The 23264-nt window shown below is 48.9% G+C and overlaps 1 protein-coding gene across 1 annotated transcript in view; it reads left to right on the forward strand.

The window, feature by feature from the left end:
• The window catches only part of CSMD2 (CUB and Sushi multiple domains 2), a 572570-nt gene that overhangs the window by 60163 nt on the left and 489143 nt on the right, over positions 1-23264 (forward strand). The window contains 1 exon segment of the mRNA XM_045548313.1: positions 1857-2073. Within this exon segment, the coding sequence (XP_045404269.1) occupies positions 1857-2073 (217 nt within the window).

Genomic DNA, 23264 nt, shown 5'->3' on the forward strand with positions numbered 1-23264 from the left:
ATAATTATTTTAAATCTAAAGGGCCTCAATATACCAATTAAAAGACAGAAATATGAAAAATGGATAAAATAGCATGTCCTGAGCTCACAGGAAATTTACTTCCAATGTAATAAGATAGGTAAGGCCTAAAATAAAATGATGAAAAAATATAAGCCATGCAAACATTAACCAAAAAATGCAAGAGTGACTGTACCAATATCGGATTAAGTTCTGCCAAGAGTATTAACAAGGGGGGAAAAAGCATTACAAGATGATAGACGAGTTGATTCACCAAGACTTAGCCAACTTACATGTGTATGTAGCGAACAGTAGAGCTTTGAGTTATGTGAAACAAAAATGATAGAACTTAAAGGAGGGACAGATAGTTCCACAATTATAATTCAAGACTTCAACAGCCCTCTCTCAGCAATTGGCAGAAATACTGGACAGCAAGTCAGCAAGGTAGGTGGGCCTTACGTAGACAAAGAGATCAGGCGCCAGTCTGTTCACTGAGGGAGCAGCAGCGGAGGACAGAGTGGGCCGGGGACGTCGCAAGCCTGAGCATCCCAGAGGAGGTGTCAGGCCTGGGGTGCAGAGGGGAGGTCTGGCCGGCCTGCAACGTTCTGAGTCACCTTTGCACAAGTGGGAAGGTCCTCTAGACTAGAGAGAGGGGACGAGGCCCGACTCTGAGCCGGAAGGAGGCAGAGAAAGACCAGTGGTGGGAAAGGGGCGTGGCGGCACGGGCGCTGCTGCTCAGGTGTGGCTTCCGCATCACCAGGGAGCCAGGTGGACACGCAGACTCTCCAGCCCCACCCAGGTGTCCATCTGTGTCTCCATCTGAGCCAGATCCCCCAGTGGTGTGAATGCAGAGTGAGGTCTGGGGCGCTCTGGGGGGAAGGAGTGTTTCCAGAAGGCGGGTGGGCAACAGCATCTGAGGCGACCGAGCAGTCAGTTAACATGAAGATGGAAAAATATCCATTAGACCCATGGGTGACCTTAGTAGACCTGTTTGGGTGGATCTATAGGACCAGAAGGCAGAACCGATGGGGTTGGAGAGTGAGTGGGAAGTAAGGAAATGGAGACAGAAAGTATAGACAGATTGTGTTTTCTATAAATTTGGCTGTGAAGGGGAGGAGAGAGAGACAAGGCTGGGGGGAGATGAAGAGTGGAGTGGGGAATTGTTTTCTTAATGATCTTGAGCACATTTAAAACGAGAAGTTTCCAGGAGAGAGGAAACGATTGAATACATACAAGAGAGAAACAGGATCATAGAAGGTTTCTTGAAGAGTAGGGAGGCAACGGATCCGAGGGGCACATGGAAAGATTCTGTTTAGATGGAGAGAGAGGTGGCTCCTCTGTAGGAGGAAGGAAGACAGCATGGGGCAGGCTAGACAGGTTTGGGGTTGGGAAGACAAGGGAATCCTCATTGATGGCTTTTATTATATTTTCTATGTAGAGCTGGAGGGGAGGACATTAGCTGAGATCAGGAGGCTGCATGCAGACAACGGAGAAGGTTTGAAATGGTCATGCTAATATTTAAAGTTGTGAAGGAGAAGTCTGAGTTTAGGCTGGTATTTGTTGCCTTTTAGTACAAACTCTCTGAGGCTTAGTTTTCTACTGCACAGAGTTGCTCTGAGGCTTGAATAAAATGATATGCAATTCATCACCGTGTCAGTGCACAGCCCACAGCACGCAGCAAGCTCACAGTCAATGTTAGCCACCCATCTTGCCTCCCTCTGCGCCAAGCATAGGGCTGGCCCATAGGAAGCACATGGAAAAGAGTGGATGCATGATTCTCTAACGAATTGCTCCCGTCTCTCTGGAAGCTTGTAGAAGTTCTTCTGCATACACTGAACTGCTGCCTTTCTCTCTCCCAGGCCAGAACTGCACGTTCCAACTGCATGGCCCTAATGGGACGGTTGAGAGCCCAGGGTTCCCGTATGGCTACCCCAACTATGCCAACTGCACATGGACCATCACGGCGGAGGACCAGCACCGGATCCAGCTCGTGTTTCAGTCCTTTGCCCTGGAAGAGGACTTTGATGTCCTGTCGGTGTTTGATGGTCCACCCCAGCCGGAGAACCTGCGAACAAGGTACCACCCTGCCTACCCTCCCTGTAGCAGACAACTGGGCTCTGAGCCAAGCTTACCGAGAGGAAAAACTTGCTCGGGTGAAAGGTTTATGGTCACTGGCAAAAAATGCTGTTTTTATGAGGCCTTTCCTCAATTCCTTTGCTTTCTTAGAGTTTCCCAATTCCTTTCTCCTGCTTAGAGGTTTCCAATAGGCAGGATTTATGAGTAGGACATTTGGGAAGACTAGGTAGAAAACATCCAAGGGTTCTGGAAAAATACAAGTCTTTCCACTGAAATTGATTTTGCATGCATAGGTGTACATGTGCATATACCTGTTGGTGTGCATTCTTTGCACACACGGAAATACAGGCTGGACCCAGAAGATATGGGGATTGAAGGCTGATAGTGATGGGTAGTAAACAATCTTGCATCATGTATTCATCAATCATCATCCATCAATACTTTGCTGGAATTTGCTCTACATTTGCAGGGCCTTGGCTGTGGGTGCAGAATCTGGAAAGTTCCCACCCTCTCAAATTCCATCCCAGTTGATGGAAGAAAAAACTATGGATTGGGTGAGATGGCTTCTTATACCCCTGAGCTGCCTCCCAAGGTGGGGAGTTCACACATGAGGAGGGAGACAGAGCGGGAAGGTGTCCACCCTCTGCAGAAAGGGCAGACTTTTCTGGGGCAAAGGTGAAGGCCCCAGCATCATAGCTCTCCAGATGTTGCTGACCCAGAGGCCTGCCGTGCTCCATCACAAGTCTTGTCCCTGTCCTGCCAGCGAGGCTCCCCAGCTCCTTAGGAAGCCAAAGGGTTAATGGCCTACCAGCCAAGGCCTGGGGAGGCAGAGGTGCTAATTGCTTCTAATGACATGAAGCACTAATGAATGGTTCTCTGCCAAGTGCTTAACCTCAAAGCTTTGTTTAAGACTGTCTGGGCCTTTGGCTTCCCAGCTCCTGGAATAGGGTCACATGCACATTTCCTGGACAGCTCCTGGCCCTCTTCTCCTCCCACTCCCTGTCCTCTCAGGGCAGTGCAGAGGCGAGTTTGGGAAGTCTGCCTCAGGGGTGGGGGCAGCTGGGGACCTGCTGACTAGTAGTTTCTCCCAGGCAAGATGGGCTTATTCATCTTCCCTTGATGTTCAGCGGGGTTTGGCACTCCATAGGTGTTCTGAAAACCTTTGGTAAAGGGATTAGGGTCCTCCTCAGTCACTCATTCCACACGTATTTCATGAGCACCTATTATGTCCCAACACTGGCCTGGGTGCTGGGGATACAGCAGTGAGCAAAACAAAGGTACTGCCTTCATGGAGGTGACATGCTAAGGGGCAGACAGGCATGGACATATCTAACACGTCTGTGTTCCAGATGCTATGAAGACAAACGTGTGGGGTAAGAGAGTGATGGTGGGGGCGTTGGTTTTTCTAGGGTGACCAGAGAAGGCCTTTCCAACGGGGAGACATTTGAGCAGAGAGCTGAATCATGGAGCGCCATGCATGGTGTCCCATGTGGGTATCTGGGGAAAGCTTCTAGGCTAAGGGGACAGGAAATGTAGAGGCCTTTGGAGGGTGGTCCCGCCATGGCACAGCCCACCCTGGCTAAGCCAGCCTTGTAGATGAGGGGGACTTGCAGTTTTGGAGGCCTCATTCTAGGTCATCCCAGGTGTCACCTCTATGATCTGCTAGTTTGAATCCATCTCACAAGTAGACAAGAGAAGGCGGGAGGCTGGTGGCTACAGGCCAGAGTAGAGCCCATGGATGGGAGTCCTGCAAGGGGAAGGTGAGGCTGGGAGGGGGCAGGAGGTAGTAGATCCTACAGGGCCTCATCGGGCAGATAAGGACTTCGGCCTTGGCCCTGAGGTAAACAGGAAACCTATGGAGGGTTCTGAGCAGGGGAGAGACCTGCTTTCACGGACCTTTGGCTGCTGTGGGGAGGGTGGAAGGAAAGGGGCGAGGCTGGAGGCTGCCCAGGTGGAGGCTGCTGTAACTGTCCAGGGCAGAGAAGGAGGAGGTTTTGGCTCTCCTGGAAGTGAGGAGGTGGTGAGAAACGGTCAGCTCTGGGCTGTATTCCAAACACAGAGTGCACAGGGTTTGCTTTGGCACTGGGTGAGGAGTATGAGGGACAAGGGGCCAGGATGATCCCAGTCTCTTTGGCCTAATGTCTGGTAGAAAAAATTAGCTGTGGAGGCAGGTACGGTGGCTCATGCCTGTAATCTTGCACTTGGGGAGGCTGAGGTGGGAAGATTGCTTGAGTCCAGGAGTTTGAGACCAGCCTGGGCAACATAGTGAGATCTCATCTCTACAAAAGATTTTTTAAATATTTGCAGGGAGTGGTGGCACCTGCGTGTAGTCCCAGCTACTTGGGAGGCTGAGGTGGGAGGATAGGTTGAGCCTAGGAGTTCAAGGCTGCAGTGAGCTATGATTGGGCCACTGCACTCCAGCCTGGGTGATAGAGCAAGACTCTGTCTGTTAAAAAAAAAAAAAGAAAAGCAGCTGTTTCCTGACATGGGGGCAGCTATGGGAAGAGCAAGAGATGGGGTGGGGCCTGGAGGTTAAGATTTCAGTTTGGCCATATGAAATTTGAGGTGCTGTTAGATACCCAGGTGGACCCACTGAACGTCCACTTCAGTGTGTGAGTTTAGAGTTCAAGGGTGTCAGGGCTCAAGATAATAAACTGGGAGACTGGCACAGGATGGTGCTTAAAACCATGAGACTGAATGAGGTCACAAGGAAGTGAGTCCTCTATGTCAGATTTTGAGCTCCGGTGACACAGTCTATGGGGTAGCTGCATAAACTTTTGATGATGTGGAATCAATGTTGAAAGTCAGAGCCGGTCACCCAGGCACTTGGTTGAGGTGTGGACAGCTGGAGGCAGACTTTCCAATCCTGCCCGGCGGAGTTATTCGAGCTTTCCTTGCTCTTCAGGGAGGGTCCCCACAGACGTGGTCAAGCCTCTGCTTTCTGACACTTAGGTTTTCTAACACGGAGGGGGACCTATAGAAGACCCAGCAGAGTGGGGACTGTTCTGGCTTGTGTTCGAAGGCATGGATGGGTGGGGTTTCCATGACCTGGGGAAGTGGTCCTGGCAGGGAGGCTTCCTCTTTTCCTGAGGATACAGAAGGACCTGGATGTGTTCCCAGCCGCAGCACAGGCCACTCTGGCCCACCAGCCACGTTTGAGGAGGTTGTCCCTGTTTGGGCTCCTAATCTCCGTTATCTTTGTGATTGGCTCATTCCAGTTCACACAAGTAGCCAAGGTTTTGCGGGCTCGACCAAGGGGAAGGGCTGGAAGGAGCCCACTGTCTTTTAGAACCCCTGGACTCAGGGGCTCTCATACCTTGGGGGGCACTGAGAAGGGGAAATGACCCTAGAGGATGGTCCAAGTAGCACTGGAATGTGCTGTCCTTGAAGGTATCGGGATGGTGCTCCCTTGCGGGTGTACAGGGGAGGCGGCAAGCATATGTTTGGTGGGGACACTTGGGTCTTCGTGATTTTTTTTTGTATGTTCGTGCATAGTTATTAGTCTACTCAGGTTTTCTTCTTATTCGTGAGTCAGTTTTTGTCACTATGTTAGTCCAGGAAGTCACCCATTTAATCGAGATTGTCAGGTGTATTAGCCTCGGATTGTACACGGTTTTCCCTGTCAATGTTTCTGTCTCCACAGTGCCTGGGTTACACCCTTTCTCACATCTGCCCCTGTGCGTTCGTGTTTTCCTTCTCCTTACTCAGTTAGTCTTGCCAGAAGTTTGCCTATTTTATTGGTCTTTTTCAAGTTCCTGTGCTAGGGCTATCAATTTTATTCTTTCTCTATTATCTAACTTATTGATTTCTGCTTTTATCTGTATCCATTCTTTTCTCCCACTTACCTTAGGCTGATGTTGCTCTTTTGCTGATTTCGTGAATTGAATTAGTTTTATTATTTCTTGTTTGATAATAAAAACATTAAGAGGCATTTTCCCCTAAGTACAGCTCTGACCATATCCCATAAATTTTGATGGCTAGTTGTTATTTTAGAAAGAGTATCTAATTGCAGTTTTGTTTTTTCTTTGACTCTAGGGTTTTTCCCCTCAAATTTTCAAGTAATATTTGTTTGTACTTAAAAAATTATTATCTAATTTTATTGCATTATGATCAGGTTATGTTTTTTACTTTGGAGAATTTGTTGACTTTTTTCCCTCTAAGACCATTTTTTGAAAGTGTTCTGTGAGTATTTGAAAAGAATAGATATTCTGTGGTTGAAGGGTGAAAAAAATTATGCTATTAATATCATTCAATTTTTCTAATTTTTTGTTTATTGCCTAATTGATATTTGACAAGATAAGCAATGTATTGGTCTCACATTTTCACTGTAGATTTTATTGATTTCTCCTTTTATTGCTAAGTTTTTATTTTATATATTTTGATGCTATACTCTTTGGTACATAAATATATTTAACTGTTAGATCTTCAGAGTAAATCATATATATTTTTCCAATATAAAAATTACGTTTACCCCCCAATATTTTTTGCCTTAAATTCTACTTTGACACTAATATTGCCACTTTTTTTCCTTTTAGGTTTGCGTTTATTGGGTCCATCTTTGCAAGTTTGTGTATTTTTAATATATCTATGTCATTGTTATAGAGGTGGCTCTTAGTACAACATGCACAGTAGTTGATTTTTTTTTTTTAATCCTAACTGGGAGTCTTTTTTTTTTTAACAGGAAATTTAGTCCACTCACATTTTTTGGTGATAAGTGATATGTTTGCTCTTCTTTGATAGTTAAGACTTTCTATTTTTAAGCTTACTTACTGTTATTTCCTTTACTCTGTCTTCAAATGCAAGTTTTCTTCGCTTTCTGTGATTTTTATTCTACTAGTGGTTAAAGTTACTTCTTTAGAGCACATTTTAAGCTGCATTTGTCTGTCAACCTCCTGCCTATCTAGCATTTTTCTTAATTGGTTCTTACTGGCTCTGTACCTTGTAGAAATTCCTTAGTGTCTGTAGCACGTAGGTATCTGCCTCTTTTTCTTGGTTTTCAAAGTTGACATAGATATTCTATCTCTTTACGTACCTTAGATCATTCCCATGAGAATTTAGGGAGTCAGGCGGAGGGAGGTTTAACGTGTTGTCTTGTTGGCTTTCCATCTCGAATGGAAATTTCTTTTATAAACATTTTTATATTTTTTATTCCATGGTGAATGGAAATTTTTTAAATTTAACTTTTGGACTAGTCATTGCTGATATATAGAAATATAATTGATTTTTGTATATGGACCTCATATCCTATGACCTTGCTGAATTCATTACTCTTTCAAATAGTTTTGTTTATGTTTGGGAATAAAAATAATTTTAGTTTTTCCTTCCCAATCTAGATGCCTTTCTTTTCTTTTCTTTTTCTTTTCTTTTGCTTTTTTCTTTTTCCCTTCCGTTTCTCTTTCCTTCCTTCCTTCCTTCCATCCTTCCTGCCAGACTACACTGGCTAGAACCTCACTATGATATTGAATAGAAGTGGTGGGAGTGGCTATCTCTGCCTCGTTCCTGAACTTGATCTTGATCTTGGGGAAGCAACATTCAGTCTTTCCCTATTAAGTACAACATTAGTTGCAGGTGTTGTGTGGATACCCTTCTAATAAAGGTTTTGAAGCAGAAGATTTTGGCACGACCTGGCTGTAGTGTGGAAAATGCATTGAAGTGGGGGCCAGACTGGCGACTATGGGGCCGGGCAAGGGACTGTGGTAGCCTGGACTATACCAACAACGGGCAGAGATGTGTGGATTTGTATGACGTTACGGGAAAGAGTTGTCCCCAGAGTTAATAGTGGATTTATAGGGACTGTGGAGAGGGAGTAAGAAAAAGGAAGGGGTGGAGGACAGCTCCGCAGTGTCTGGCTTGGAAACAGAAAACAAACCAGATGAGCCTGCAGTGAATTCCAGTATCCAGTAAAACGTGTTCTCAGGGCCTACCAGGGTATTTGCTGCCCTGGTGTTTTTCTTCCCTTGTCTGGTAGAGCAGGTAGGTCTCCTCCTCTCTCAGTGTTTTCCTGTGAGACAGAGGGTACAGTGGGGACAGACCTAGATTTATACCTAGCTGGGCTCTGTGTTTATTAATGCTATGACCTCATGCACAGCTGGGCTTCTCCAGGCCTCATCTATAACATGGAGGTGACGTTGCCCCACCTTATGGGGTGGTTGTATGTGAGCCACCTGCTGCAGATCCTGAAGGGGTCCATAAACATTGTTCGCATCCTTCCCTGCCCTTCTGTTCTCAGCACCTAGTAACTTGGACGTTTCTGGAGGGCTTTGGTGCCTGTCCTGACACTTCATCTGTGGCCCATTCATCAGACGTTGTAGGGGGTGGAAAGGCACTGGGCTTGGGGAGCCATTCATTGTGTATGACCCCACTGTACCCTTCATGTGTCATGTGCATATATGTAATGTGTACGTATCATGGCATTACTGATCCCATGACAGCCCTTCTTCCTCTCCCCTCCTACACGATTACTGGGGCAGGACCACCAAAAGGCCTGCAGCAGATCTCTCTCTCTGCTGGCATCACCTGGGGGCTTTCTGTGTTTGTTGTCTAAAACTTAATGGGTACAAGTTTTGCAATTATGTCTGTAGCTGGATTTTTAATGCATCTCTCTTTTTCCCCCCATTTTCCTCCAACACTCTGATCTTTACTTACGGATGCATTCCAACAAAAGGCTGAAGAGTTACCTCCCTACCCCAGTCTCAGCCTTTCTTTGAACTCACCCTTCCCCGGACGCTTGCTGCCTCCTCCTATTAGAGTCTAAGCAACTTGAGGCTGGGAGTCAAGCTTGCTATGAACGTTTTTGCTGTGGCAGAGCCATCCAGTGAAGTCATACACTGGTCTTGCGTGTGGATGACATGAGTTTGAGTTTCAGCTGCTCCCTAGCTGTGTGGCATTGGCAAGTCACTTTGACTCTTATCCTCAGCATCCTCATCTGCAAAGTCGGTATATCGAGATCTTGGCTGGTAAAGATTAAATTACATAAAGTATGTAAACTGCTTTCATTATGATGAGATAGAAACTAAAGTAATACTTGTATATTTGTAGAAAAATTTAGCATAGTTAAGCAAAAAGACCAAAAACTCCAACAAATTCATGTAGAGCAGTGGTTCTCAACTGAAGGCAATTTTGCCTCCGCCTCACCCCAGGAGACATTTGGCCATGTTTGGAGACATTTTTGATTGTCACAAATGCAGGGGTATTAATGAAATCTACTAGACTGAGGCCAGGGATGCTACGCAACATCCTACAATGCACAGGACATCTACCCACAACAAAGAATTAATTATCTGACCCCAAATGCCAGGAGTGCTGAAGCTGAGAAACCTGGGGGTAGATTGACTTGAGGAGTTAATGCCTTTGGCATGACCTGGGTTCTAATCCTCTTTCTGTGTCAGTGACCTTGGGCAAGTGAGTCAACCCATCTGAGCCTCAGCTTCCTCCTCTGCAAAATGGGGGCCTCTCAGTGATGCTATCTCCTGACAGCTGCACCTGGCGTGGTTGATGAAGAGGTGCCCAGAGACACGCTGCGCACAGCCTGTTCTCTATGCAGATGCCATTCATCTCCCAGCGACTCCTTTTTTTTTTCTACCAGGAGTTCATAGCCATCTCCTTGAAAGCATCTCACATTTCATCTAGAGCTATTCACAAGCAGCAACATCCCAGGGTGCCAGGAGGCAGCGTCTGGCTGCTTCAAATTAAATTTACAATAGAAGCTGATCAGATTCTTCTCATAATGGATCAGGGTGGGAAACGGGAGTAGGAGCCGGCCTTAAGGCTGGGAGCCTGTAGGAGCTGGGAAAATTAGCAAGGAAAGAAGAAAGAGCCTTCCAGATAATGCAGTGTCAGCCCTGCCTGGATGAATTACTGAAACAATCCCCATGTCTCTGCTTTTGCACAATTAGATGGCCTTTCCGTGCCGGCAAACCTCCCTATTGCATTGCAGTTTAATGTGAAATGAAGTTTTCTAATGGGACATGAGCAAACATAATCTATGGAGATGCTGCTAATAAACTACATCACTGTATACTGGAGGGTTTATAGGGCACCGGTGATGACTGCAACAGTTAAGCACAGCTAAGCATCCCTTAATTTAGACATTTGGGCTCAAGTTATGGGAAACACTACAAGTCGTTCCTTCAATTACTGGCAATACACATTCTGTCATCAGCCTAAGGTGGAATGTAGTTTTAGTCATTTGGAGCTGGTTGCCGATTTCACTCAACTGGCATTAGACACCTGTTTGGTAGTTGTAAAAAATCCACAAATTTGCCAGATTTACTGTCTTATGAATATGTATCACAGCAGAGGCCCCAAAGGACCTGTCTGTTGGTTCCTTAACAAGTGTGCTTTGCACATCAATAGGGTTGTCCTTGAAGGGTCCTCTCCCTAGAGTCCCCCAGGAATGTGCTCTTGTGGGCAGGAGGAGGCTGGGAGGACCCATGGGGATGAGAGAAGAGTCTTTGTTTAGGATTGAAACAGAGTGAGGATGCTGGAAAGAGAAACAAAGACATGAGAACACTGAACACCTCTTATGTGCCAGCCACCATGCTAGATGCATTTGTTCGTTCATTCATTGTCATTTATTCAACGTTGATTGAATGCCTACCAGGAATGCCAGTGTTGGAGATACAACAGTTAACAAGACAGCTTCTGCCTTCTAGGAACTTACCATATATTTAGGGTGAAAGGTTAATAATTATGTAGACAGTCCAGGATGCCAAGCGCTGTGACCGGGGCACCTGACCTGGTCTTGGAGGAGATCTTTGTAGGTGCCCATCTGTGGCCCTGGGGTGCCCTCCCTCCATCTGACCCTTTGCTTAACTATCTTGTACTCAATCTTCACAGAACTCAGTCATCACTTCTATCCTGTGGGACACCCTTACCCCCAACTTGTGATACCCACTCAGGTTAACCTGCATCCATCCTTCGTGGCTTTACGTGTGTGTGTATTTGATGTATGCCCTTCTCCCCCACAAGCCTGTAAACTCCTCCACTACAGGAATTCCTTCTCTTTTACTCTCCCTTTTAGCTCCAGGGCCTAACACTGTGCCTGGCATATAGTAGGTGCTCAGCAGATATTTATGGCATGAATGAACAAATGCTTGCTAGAGGGTGGGATCCCCACTAGGGCATGGAAGGAGGGATGGGAGAGTGTTTCAAGCCAAGAATATAGTGTGTGCATAGGTCTGGGCAAAATAGAGGGAAAGGCGAGCTCTGGAACAGCAGTGGGTTGGCTCCATATGGTGGGGGTGTAGTGGAGAGGTGGGGAGTGGCCAGGGCCAGATCACCTGGGACCCTGGATGCCTTGCTGAGGAGATTGACACGTACCCTAAGCAAAGCAGGGAGACACTGAAAGGTTTTAAACAGGCATTATACATGTTGCCTAATAATGCAACAACACCCCCAGCAGGTGAGTAGTGTTAATTCCCTTTGCAGAGGTTAAGTAGCATCTAAGGCCTCTAAGCTGCTAAGTGGCTAAAGGAGGGGGATGGGGGATGGTTCTCCTAGAGCCAGAAACCAGGCTTCCGCCCATGCCGAGATGCCTTCTGACAGCTGTGGATTCATTTGTACTCATTCCATTTCCTTTAAAAAATCCATCCCCTTTTCCTTTTAGAGCAGTTTCTCTGAAATAGTAAAAGTCATGGGCACTTGCTGCTTTAAAAAAGTCAAGCAGTGCAGCAGTGTATACGTTATAAAAATACAAGTGCCTCTTCCAAGGCCCTTGTTTCAGCCCTGCTCCCTGGAGGTAACCCCTGTTAACAGTTTGGTGTGTGTCCAATTTCTTGTTTTCTTTTCTTTTTTTTTAGACAGGGTGTTGCTCTGTCACCCCAAGTACAGTGCAGTGGCATCATCCTAGCTCACAGAAACCTCGAACTCCTGGGGTTAAGTGATCCTCCTACCTCAGCATCCCTAGTAGCTAGGACTACAGGTGTGCACCACCACACCGGGCTAATTTTTATTTTTTGTAGAAACGGGAGTCTCGTTATTGCCTAGGCTGATCTCGAACTCCAGGCCTCAAGTGACCCTCCCGCCTCGGCCTACCAGAGTGCTAGGATTACAAACGTGAGCCACCGTGCCTGACCCAATTTCTTTTTAAATAAAGACTCATTAAACTGCCCACGAGGCTTATTGGGACATCCATCAGCCCTTTAAAAATTGTTCTGATGAATTAAGTGTAAACTAATTAGAAACATGGATTCAATTACCCTTGAAACACACAAGGGTTTAATAATTAATAGGAAGAGGGTTTGAGGCCAAAGGCATTATGGATTTTATCAAACCTCTAACATCTGAAAAGTAAATATGTTTGATTCACCCTAAATGCTGGCAAATTTGCCATCCTGAGGCAAACCTGTTGGTAGGAGCTGTGCGTTAATGATGAAAGTTAGCTGTGATTAACAAGGAGTCGGCTGAAGTGGGGTGTATAGGCCAAAGCCTGCTGTATATTGGTGGATAGAGCTTCCTGGGGCTTTCAGTAGCCCTTCTTTTGGAGTTACCACAATCAGCTTTCTTCGCGATCCTTCATCAGGCAAGTTTTTGGGGAGGCGGACTGGATGCCTGCTGAGGTCCCCAGCGAGATCACTGACCCCAGCTGTGGTCCCAGAGCATCTGGGGAGCAATATTGAGCCAAGGAAACACTGCAAGACTTTGGGGAAAAACATTTAGTTTATCTCCTTGAATTGTGAACCATGACTACTTAGGTGGACTCAGAGGAGAGTCATGGGTTGGCATAAATATATACCCGTGTGTGCCAGGTGCTTTATGTGCTGTATCTCATTTAATCCCCACAGTTTTCCTGCAAGTAAGAATTATTACCCCCATTTTTATTGCTAAGGAAACTGAGGCTCAAAGAGGCTTCGTGCCTTGTGGCAGCCAAATTCAAACTCCCGGATCTGCTTGACACCCAGGTTCACGCAGGTCAGCACAGCCACACCAGGGCGGAAGGGGGTTGTGGAAGGGGAGGAAGTGGGGTCTGCCAGGGACAGGGCTCTGGAAACCAACTGCAGTGGCCCCGTGGGGCAGCCATGTGCTCCATCCCCCAATGCCAAAGAGAGGGTCTGGGCAGACGTGGGGTGGGGAGGGGTTGGCAGCAGGTGGTACACAGAGCCAGGTGGGCAGCAGGGTCGGGGTCCTGAGCAATCTCTCCACTCACAGGAGGACTCTGTGGTTCAAGGTCAAAATCAATTTTTGTGCAAAGTCTCACCTTGTTCATTCACCAGGTCTGCTGTTTAATAGCAGCCAAAATTTAAGGCCCCGTGGAGCCCGAGGCTTAGGCCAAAAGGCCATGCTGCCTGCACCCTTCCTAATGGTCAGTCCTGCCCACGGTGTCACGAGTGATGGCCATGATTCAACGTTACCCCCGAACGGAGTTGGCCACCCCTAGACCCTCATCTGCCCCTTTCTTCCAACTGGCTGCCTGCAGTGCTGTGCTGAGACAGGAAGGGTCCCCTTCTTTATCTTCAAGACTTATTCCCTGAACCTCTGGGGCTGCAGAAATCGCTGTGCAAGGGACCCCGCTAGCCCAGGGATATTGTCCCCAGGGTAGAGGCAGGTTTGGATTCGTGATTCTCATCTTCCCTATTTCTTTGTTAGCAGAAACGGTACCCAAATAAACACCTCTCAAGAACTGAGTTCCTCATTCCCTGAGAATCAAAGTAAACCAATTCTCAGCTTTTAAGTGAACTAAAAGCCAAATTATTGCACCCTCAAGTGGGTCTGATCTGTCACATGATGTGGTGCCAAGAGCCAGGTATGGGCGTGGCGACCTGGGTTCTGTCCCAGCTCTGCCGCTGGTTTGCTGTGGTCTTTACTCAGGGCCAGCTGCATTTTCCTCGCTTACAAAATGAAGATTTAGATGTAGAAGAACTCCAGGGCTTCTTCCAGCTCTAAAATTGCGACGCCAGAGATGTATTAGAAGAAACTGTAAAATACCCCTGATCATCTGGGGTTATTTCTACCCTACTTGGGTACTGCTCTTGACTCTTTCAACAATTCCAGCCTTTGTCTTTGCAAAGGGTTTCTTCTCCAGTGGCGTGTTGGGCAGGGTGGCAGAGAAGGCTACTGTCTACCCTTGATCTTGCTCCTCCTCCACAATGTAGAACCGCTCAGCCAGGGACAATATTCCCAACCCCCTTGCGTCTGGGTGGGGCCGTGTGGCTTAGTGGTCAGTAGAAAGTGGACAGAGTGATCCGTTCCGCTTCCGGGTCTGGCCCAGAAAAACTCCCCTTTGATCCTCTGCCCTCTCTTTCCCTAGAGATAGCAGAAACCTGGGTGAGCCGTATCGAGTAGAACCCCGCCCTCTCCACCCCTCTACCCGTCCACCTGCTGCTGACAGACCAGATTTTACCTAAGTGAGAAATAAACATCACATAACCTTAGACATCATACATTACAGTACCAGTCCCCCTAGAAACGGCAGCCTGCTGGGATTCCCTGGGTATCATGGTGAAGGCATTGTAGACGGTGTAGACTGGTCTGGCTGGGGACATCATTGAAGTGATTTCTGACCACACGATGCCCCTAATATTTTGGGGGCTGGCAATGCAGTCTTCAATCCTGCCCAAAGGAGAAAATGTTTTCCCGAGGTTTATATCGGTGAGCTTCTCTGCACCTGGCAGTCTTTCACTGGACCCTCCTGGTTTGGTCTCTCTCATCACCATTGCCACCTTCCCCTTTGTCCCTTGATAGCAGTGGCAGTCTTACCAAACAGCAGAAGGAAGGAAGCCTACACCTTTGGCTCCACCTTCACTTTGACTATTGTGTCCCAAAGGGATCTCAGCTGGTGATTTGGGAGCTTTTGTGATGCCCTGGCCAACTGGTAGAGGCACATCCAACCTCTCCCTTTTCCAAAGTTCTGTAGCCGCATATCATAGACAAGGTAGATCTTAGACTTATATGAACCCTAAAAAGCAAAGGGCAATGGTAACAGTGACAGATCCCAGTTCCAACAGTCCAGCTTGGTTTCAGGTATAACAGGAATTCATCACGATCCAGAGAGAAAGAAATTCAGAAAGCTAGAAAGCTGTCAAGGCCCTTGGTAAGTGGGGAAATGCAGACACAGAGTTCTTGCAGACCAAGGCAGTTTTGAAAATATTCACCTACTGCAAGGCTCCGCCCTTTAGGTGCCCAATATTGCTCCTCCCAATTCTGTTTGAATGTTGAAGCTTCCCAGACACATGATTTTATTTACTGCTCTCAACAATCCAGTAAGTGTTGTATGCATCCCATTTTGCGGAGGAGAAAGCTGAAGTTCAGAATGGCTCACAAGCCCAGTTCTAATAAGACGGGGCCAAGTTCTCAGCGTTTTGTCCCTGCCCTGAATCAGTGCCATCTAGCTCCATAGGCTGTTGGTCCCATGGCAGACAAGAGAAAGGACCCACCTACCTGAAGGGGCAGCGATGGATGAGAGGGAACCTACTAGAGACAGGATTCCTCTCTCAACACCCCTGGATCCCTCCATACTGGAATTTGTCTGAACTTGGGCAAAAGGAAAGGAAGATAGAATGGGCCCTCATCTCTGCTGCACTCTTCCTCCCGTGTAACCTAGGTGAAGGCCTCAACATGGCAAATTATTTGTAGAACCCTGAAGGAGTGGGCTCCTTCTATTTTGGAGTATGTAGAAGCGTAAAGATTTTCCTTAATTAGATAGTGCCGGATAGATTTAATTAAAGCTTCAAACCTGCAATTTTCTTTGTTTGATTGATCAGTTGGTGCTGATTGCCTGGAGTAATTATGAGTGCGGAGGGGGGGGTTTCAAAGTCTGGTGGTGATAAGAGGCAGCCTGAGCTGGCGCCGGGATGCTCGGATGTCAGAGCGATGCTGAGAAGGTGTAAATTGCACAAATGTTTGTTAGCTGGTCAAATGGAAACTGCGCTGTCTCAATACACTTTTGTCTACATCATGCTCTGGGCTGATGTACTTCTGTAGAAAAGTTCCCCTTTTTCCCTCCTTTCTCTAAATGTAATCCCCCCCCCCACCGCCCGCTGAGACTAGGCAGTATTCTGTTCTTGGGAGTGTCTCATAATGGCCCTTTAAAATTTCTAGAGCCTACTGGAGCGTCAGGAGAGAAAGAGCCTCTTATAATCTTAGTGTGAATTTAGAGAACTCAGAAAGAGCTTTCGAGTCAGGCAGTCCTGGGTTTGAATCCTGACTCTGCCATTTACTAGCTCTTTGACCTTGGGCAAGTACCATTGACCTTCGTCTTCATCTGCAAAGCGGGCGAGTTGTGGAGAGGACTCAACGAACCGATGTGTGCATGTCAAGCACCCATGCCTGGCCCACGATGGGTTCTCACTACACGTGTGTCTCTTCCCTTCCTGTGCACTGCTGCTGTGCTGAGCTCACCACCCCCGTGAAAGCTCCATGGGCTCGTGAGACCAGAGCCCCCTGCTAACCATTAGGAACAGCCCCTGACACACTACTTGCTACGTTATGTCCTGGGTCTCAGCGAATACTTGTCCAGTGAATGAATAAATGGATGAATACCCTGTGCATTTAGGCCTTCCTAAAAGTAGATGACACCAGTGCAGGGTGAAGGAGTTACCTCAGTCATAAAACCCTGAGGGGGACAGTTCGAACAATGGGGTAACAGGCTGCCATGAGAAAGCATTGGTGGAGAAACTCTTCTCTTTTTATTCCGAACTGGTCAAACCATTTCAGAAGCCTGAGTTTAGTTCTTAGTTACACACTGGAGGGGGAGGCTAAGGCTAATGATCAAGACCATCACAGCACAGGAAAATGTGTAAGTTAAAAAAACAAAACAGGTTACGGACTTATCTGTGCATTATGTATGTCACTATGTAAGAACATATACCCACATGAACAAGGCTGGAAGGAAATACAGCAACATGGGATTAATGTGGGTATGAGGATGGCTTGATTATAAATGATTTTTTAAGCTTTTGTATTTAAAAGTTTTTGGTAACGCAGTTGTGTTATTTTTATAATAAGAATGCATGTTCGATTAATACAAAGTTAAATGTAAAGGAAAAGGGAAATGCTGTAGTATCCTCCTTCCCACTCATACCCAAAGAGAGACGTTGACAGACTCAAGTGGGACCTCAGGAGAATGATCAGGATGAAGAGGGACTCTATGTTGCAAGGTGGGTGTTGGAGGACTTTGGGGTGTTTACCTGGAGGAAGGAGACTCTTAGGGGAAATGAGGACTGTTGACAAAGCCCACGTCACTTGGTGGCACTCAGGCTGTGAGATGGCCGTTGCAGGGGAGCAAACTTCAACTCGTTTCTAGCACTTGTATCTAGCTGGAACTTCCCTGCCTCATGAAGCCTCAAGTGCCCTGCTTCTGGAAGCATCTGTGCAGAAGCAGGGACTTCTGTGGCGGCCCCTCGCTGGGCCCCAGACACCCCACCTGCACAGTGGGGCTGTAGCTCTACACGGGTGATGCTTCCCCGGGGAATGTGGCTCCCGCAACCCCGACTTCCTGGCGTCACGGGGGGTGAGAGACAGCAGGGAATCCTGTGTGCAGCTTGAAACAGCACCTGCAGAATGACCCTCTCTTCAACTTGTTTTATTCACCGTATTTTGAAATTTTAAGCCACATTAAAGATGGAAGTGACCATTTTATGTGGATTGTAAGGAGCCCCTAGTTTCTAAAGTGTTGGCAGACTGGTCTGGACGGATGCTTCTCAATCTTTCACGTGCACGCACATCATCTGGGATGTGCCCATTCAAGTGCCCATTCAGATTCAGTGGTGCAGAGATGTGGCCCCAAATTCTGCATTTGCAGCAAGCTCACGGGTGACGCTTATGTTGCAGGCTCCTGGCCTATTCACAATGATCTCTGAGGCCTTTCTTGGCGACCCCGGGGGGCCCTGGCTCCCCAGAATGGCAGAGTATTGGTTGCTTACGGACAAGTCCGTGGCCCGTTCTTTACAGTCTGTTAGATGGAGCGGAGCCCTGCGAGGGTGCACCCACCCAATCCAGGCAGGATGGAAGAAGTGAGTTCCAGTAGCAATAGGACTAAGCATTGGCTGCTCGGATTTGCATCTTCTGTGCGTGTTTATATCTGTGCCCATGTCTGCTTATCATTCGCAAATAATGCTCTGTTGTCTTAATCCTCCTTTTATGGCTAATGATGTGTGTTTCGTTCCGATCAAGCGTAGAACTGGAGTAAACATATTTCTCAATATTTCTCCCTCTAATCACTACCCAGGGCTGTGAGTCATTGAAAGGAATCGTGTGTGAGGGAGCAGGGTTGTTTCTGGCGTGCACCCCTCGACGCCAGCCTCCTCTGGCTGCCGGTTACCGTCCTGGTGCGGGTGACCACGTCCGCCCGGCGTGTGCCCTCGCCGGGGGCTGCGGGAGCCGAGCAGCTTTCTCCGTGAGTCCGCCAGGGCGTGACCGGCCTGCGATACCATTGATCGCCGTTTCCCTCCAAGCACAGCTGTTTCGCTCTCATTTCCAGGAATTTGTGAGGTTTCTAATTTGATTATTGAGTACTTCCCCATCCCTGCTGGGCTGTGGACAGTGACCCCGGGCCTGTCCTGCCCAGCTGACCGTGGAGCAGCCCGGCCTTCCCAGAGGGGGCCCAGGGCTTAGCACCCCAGCCAGGACACTCCGATGCCTGCTGTGCTGCGGGGTGCCTGAGCCGCCCTGAGCCCCGTCTCTCTGTCCAGGGCCAGACGCCACCTGCCTGTGGCCGGCCCCCTTTTCCCAGCAGCTGGACTCTGCTCCTGACCTCTGACCCCACATCGGCGCCGGCCCCTGGGGCCTTGGCAGCTTCCAGAACTTGGACCTCTGGCTTCACACCCTGTCCCCCATCCCTGGCAGTGGATTCTTTCGATTCTCCCCTCCTTTCCTTCCTCTGCCCCTTCCTTCTGCTGACTTGGGTGGTGTTTCAAAACACCAGGGATCTGGGAACGCTGAGAGAGGAAATTCCAAGGCAGAGAGTGGGGTGTGAGAGGGAACAAGCAAGCAGGGGGGTGGGAGGCAGCAAAAGCAGGCCTGGGAGCAGCCGCTCCTGGTCAGAAAGAGGAGCACGTCCACCGCGATTTGCATGTGCAGTGTATTCATTGCAGATCTAGACAGATGAGAATGTGTGCGGCGCGTGTGTGTCTGTATGAAACACCCTCATATGTAGAGCACGGCTGTGCGCTCAGATTCTTCTCCACTTGAAACGCAGCACCTCGTTTAGGGCTCTCGGTGGCCCCACGAGGTGCGTGTTATTATTGTCCCCATGTTAGGGATGGAAACTGAAGCCAGAAGGGTGAAGTGACCTGCCGAGGTCACACGGAGCCAGGATTTGGACCCCGGCGGTCGGACTTCAGTGCCCACAGCCTTGACCACTGTGCAGTATGGTCTCAGGTTCCTGACTTGGGGGGGGGCCTTGTGGACCGCCCTGAACATCCAATGATAGCCACAGACTCTCCGGCATGATAGACGCACATTCATTTAGAATATCGCGTTCCACTTCAGCGCGTGGACTCACAGACTCCATGGAGCCCATCTTTGAGCCCCAGGTTCAGAACTCGGGCTTTAGAGTTTGTGCATATGGATGGTAATAATAATACCAGAAATGTACACTTTTTTTTTTTTTTTTAGCATTTATTATGTTCCAGGCACAGTGCTAAAGGCTTTCTGTGAATTATCTCGTTTACTCCTTACAATTCCATGAGGTGGGCATTGTCACCCCCCACTGCACAGATTAGAAAACTGAGGTTTGGAGAGGTCAGATCACTGTCCCAAGCTCAAGCAGCTGGTGAGCAGCGGAGAAGGACTTAAACCCAGGCCTGATGGCTCCAGTCAGTGCCCTGGGCATGGTGCAGCTGGCCATGCAGAGACTGAGGGTGGGAATGCCTTCGTACCCAGGCAGACCTAGGGCCGTGGAGGGAAGGGGTGATTTGGGGATGGTGTCTAATGGATGCTTCTAGACTGTTTTACTGCCCAGAGCCTTGGTGAGTTGGACAGCAGCCCGGGCCTGTTGGGGTCTGCTGCTTGGCATCTGCACTGCTGTGTGCCCAGCAGTTAGGTCCCATCTTTGAGAGCAGGGAGGCTGAGGTGGGCAAAGAAAGAAAAGGTTGGGGGACCCGAAGGCCGAACTGGGCACAGGAGGGAAGAGGCAGGTTTGTTCCAGGCTGTCTAGGGGACACTCTCAGAACAAAGTGACCCCTCCAAGGGAGGGAGGGGTTTGGGAAACCTCCTCTTGCTGATAAGGGTTTGGGCATGGGTTTCTGTAACCAGTTTTGTTCCCCCTTTGCTTCCCTGGGGACTGTCAGTTTTGGGGTCAGAGAAAAGAGCCTTAAAGACCAGCAGAAGCAAGGATGGGGCTGGGGCCTTGGGCAGAGCCAGCCCCAGATGCAAGCGTTGGAGGCTGCCCTTGGCCGTCCTCCTTTGCCTGCTGCCTCGACCTTGGATGGGCCCTCACCCTGGGATCTCATGCTCCCCATCCTGCCGTGAGCACCCCTCCTTCTGCCCTCTCCACCACCTTCCCCATCCTCCACGTCCCTGGTCTTCAGCTCTGCCAGCTTAAATGTGCGTCCTGAAACATGGCCACAGCGGGACTTCCTGGCTTGGCCATTTTAAAGCGTACACATTAAAGTGACTGTCAGAATGTATCAGCTACTCCTTTGTTACCAGTCGTGTATGCCATGGACACCCATAATGGATGTCAATGACATGTGTTACTTGGTAATAAAAATAGCTGAAGGCTTAAGGGTTTATTTTTAGGCTGAGTCCGAGTGTTGCTGCCTCGAAATGCCACTGTGGAGTCTCAGGAGGCCTGGTGGGTGCTCGCTTGGTCTTGCTTTAAGCTGTTGCCAGCATCTGGGTCCCAGGGAGGTCAAGGGCAATGGTAGGATGTGCTTTTGCTGATTTTAGACTCACCAGGGTCAGGAAGTTGGGGGTCCAAAGAGCAACGTCTGTCCTGCTTGACTCCCCACTGGAGAGGAGGCCAGAAAGTTCCCTACACTGGGGTCTTGTCCCATCCCGGTGTACTGATTTGGGGACCCCATACATAGACAAAGAAAGACTTAATGCACTTCCCCTCGCGGAACTGACCCAACAATTCCCTCATTTGGAAAATGAGGATGGATAACACTTGGGCTGTGCACATAGATGCAGTAATAGTAACAGGCTATAAGGCCTCCAAGGGGTCTTGTGGGAGCCAGGGTGGGAGTTGTGCCTCTGTGAGTGGTGGCGGAGACAGGCTGCAGTCACCGTGAGTGCTGGTGCCCAGGGATTCCTCTCCTGCATCTGGGTAATAATATTAATGGTTCCTATCTATTGAGCACCTACTATGTGCCAGGCACTGTTCTAAGCACTTTGCCTGTATTCATTCTTTTAATTCTTACAAGAACCCTATGAAATAGATGTTCCCATTCTACAGATGAGGAAACTGAGGCTCAAGGAGATGCAGTGACTCGTAAGTGGTGGTGCTGGGATATGAACTCAGGCAGTCGAGCCCTGGAGCCCCACCGGTAACACCAGGATGGCACAGAAGCAGTGAGCCATGGCCCTCGGTGCTAAGGGGCAGCCAGGACATTGTCTTCCTCCGTGAGGCAGCCTTGATGAACGTCGGGCTAGTCCAAGGATGAGCCGCCCTGCTGTCAGAGTGACACGGTACTCATGAAAGCGTCCAGAGGGCTTTACACATGGCGGCACTATTGACATTTGGGACTACAGACATTCTTTGTTGTAGAGGCCCGTCCTCCACATGTAGGATGTTCAGCAGCATCCCTGGCCGGCCAGCAGCCCCCCGCCCCCATTGCAGAAACCAAACATGTCTTCAGATGTTGGTAAATGTCCCAGAGTTGTGAGGGAAGCTTGCTGAAGGGGTTAGGAAGCGTGAGCTTCCCTCTCACCCAGAGTCTCTCCCGCACCTCCAGGTTATGGTCTCTTGTGCAGTAGCTGCCTCCAGTAGAGGCATAGAGCCCACGCTGCTGGGCCCTGGGGTTGCGGTGGGTGGGGCCCTTGCACGTCTCAGGGCAGGGGCAGGGGTGGGGGAGGACCGGTCCCCCTCCATGACGAGGCCTGGCTGGGAGGAAACTGGACAGCGACCGCTTTCCAAGTTTTCATGGCCTTTTTATCTTTTTCCATTACAAAGATTCACGGCACTTCTGTTACTCCATTTCCGCCTAGAATCAATGGAAAAGATCAAAAATATAGCATCTGGAGAGTTTAAAATTAGATTCTTACAAAATACAAAGTGCAAGAGCGAAGGAAAAAAAATAGAAACAGGGAGCCCCATGACTTGCACAAATCCCACATTTGTTGCCTGGGAGCTGAGCAGTGCGGCTCCAGATGAGAAGGGATTCCAGGATGCCCAGAGGGGGGGCGCGCTGGGGGGCGCTTCCCCCAGAGCACCTGCCCCAGCGGCTGCTGCTGCCGCCTCTGCCCCCGCAGGGGCTCTGCGTCCTCAGCCTCCTGGTCTTTCTCCTGCCTTGCTTTGATATGTATGTTTTCATTATATCAATTTACCCTAACTATAGAAAACTTGGAAAGTGAAGACTATTACAAAGGAGAGTTTTTAAAAGTCAGCTGTAACGTTGCCACCCGGGGAGAACCACTGATGCCACACACAGCCCCACACTTGCACATGGCTTTTCCCCAGAGTGGAGCATCCTGTACATCCCTTAGCCCCCTGCAGCCGTGTTTCAGGGCCCCCCTCACCTGCACATCCTCTTCCCAGGATGCTCGCCATCCCCCCAACCCAGGGGTCTGTTCCTGGCAGGGCCTCCTCGTCCTCCGTGGCACCCACCTCTGTTGACCTTTCCTGTCCCTGTCCTCGCCCTCAGGCCCTGGCACCCTGTGCTTTCCTGGCTTTCTTCTTTCCCTCTCTTCTAGATCTCACAAGTGGTGAGATTCAGGGGTTCAGCTGCGGCCGTGGCTGTGGCTCCTGGCAGCCCAGGGGTGGCCAGGGGTGGCCCTGTGGGACCTGGGGGTCCAGCCTGGCTGGGGTGCAGAGGGGTGAGCATTTGAACAAACACAGATGAGGTGGGACCAGCGGGGTAAGAGTCTGACAGGGGTACAGACAGACATCCGGGCAGGGAAATTAGGAAAGCACGAGGTGCCCACCAGGAGCCAGGGTGGGCTGCAAAACCAGCAATGTCAGCTTCCGCTGCTCGTGTTTTTTCATTCATTCATTCATTCATTCATTCATTCCCCAGGTGTTCACTGAGCACCTGTCAGGGGCCAGGCGCTGAGGGCAACTGTACAATGTGTTATTTATACTGGGCCACGTG

The sequence above is a fragment of the Lemur catta genome, chromosome 3 (assembly GCF_020740605.2).
Source record: "Lemur catta isolate mLemCat1 chromosome 3, mLemCat1.pri, whole genome shotgun sequence".
NCBI lineage: Eukaryota > Metazoa > Chordata > Mammalia > Primates > Lemuridae > Lemur > Lemur catta.